This window comes from Alligator mississippiensis, chromosome 7 (assembly GCF_030867095.1).
Source record: "Alligator mississippiensis isolate rAllMis1 chromosome 7, rAllMis1, whole genome shotgun sequence".
Taxonomy (NCBI): domain Eukaryota; kingdom Metazoa; phylum Chordata; order Crocodylia; family Alligatoridae; genus Alligator; species Alligator mississippiensis.
In genome coordinates, this window is record NC_081830.1 from 14,744,545 (window position 1) to 14,745,454 (window position 910).

The following is a 910-nucleotide window of genomic DNA, read 5'->3' on the forward strand; positions in this document are numbered from 1 at the left end:
TGGTGGGATCATGGAATAGAGAACAGACACCACGAGGTCCAGAGCTGATGGGGACCCAGATGTGGGCTTCACATGGGCGATCAGAGCAGTGCTAACCAGCAAGGTGACAACAATGAGGTGGGGAAGACAGGTGGAAACTGCTTTGTGCCGGCCCTGCTCAGAGGGGATTCTCAGTACAGTAGTGAATATCTGAATATAAGACACAAATATAAACACAATGCAACCAGCACTTAAACATGCACCAAAGATAATAATCTGAATTTCACTAGTAAACACCTCTGAGAAAGAAATCCTAAGGAGCTGGGGGACTTCACAGAAGAACTGGTTGACAATGTTGGAGTGGCAGAAGGGCAGCCTAAAGGTGTTCCCCATGTGCAGGGCAGAGTACAGAAGAGCAGTGCTCCAGGCCGTGGCTGCCATTTGTAGACAAGCTCTCCTGTTCATCACTGTCGCATAGTGCAGTGGTTTGCAGATGGCGATGTATCGGTCGTAAGCCATGATGGTGAGGATGGCAAGGTCTGCTGGAATGAAAAAGAGGACAAGAAAAACTTGGGTGACACATCCCGAATAGGAAATCAGCCTGGTGTTCAGTATGGAATTGGCCATGGATTTGGGGACAATGACAGAGATGGATCCGATGTCGAGGATGGACAGATTGAGGAGGAAGAAGTACATCGGGGTGTGGAGGTGGCTGTCAACGACTATGAGCATGATAACAAGGAGATTGCCTATCAGGGCTGCCAGGTATATTGTTAGAAAAGTGGTCAAGTGCAGGATTTGCAATCCCAGGGCATCAGAGAACCCCAGTAGTAGGAACTCAGTCACCACGGTGCAATTGGACGTCATCATCCACAGTGCCTTTTGAGATGCCTGTGGAGGGAAAGGGAATGACTGTGTCAGGACAAGAAGA

At 48.9% G+C, this 910-nt stretch overlaps 1 protein-coding gene across 1 annotated transcript; it reads right to left on the reverse strand.

The window, feature by feature from the left end:
• On the reverse strand, nucleotides 1-642 carry LOC132251670 (olfactory receptor 14A16-like; the record flags this gene model as incomplete). The annotated part of the gene is made up of 1 exon (XM_059731621.1): nucleotides 1-642. A coding segment is annotated over one exon (642 nt), but the record flags the coding sequence as incomplete, so codon positions are not given.
• Nucleotides 643-910: the final 268 nt, after the last annotated feature.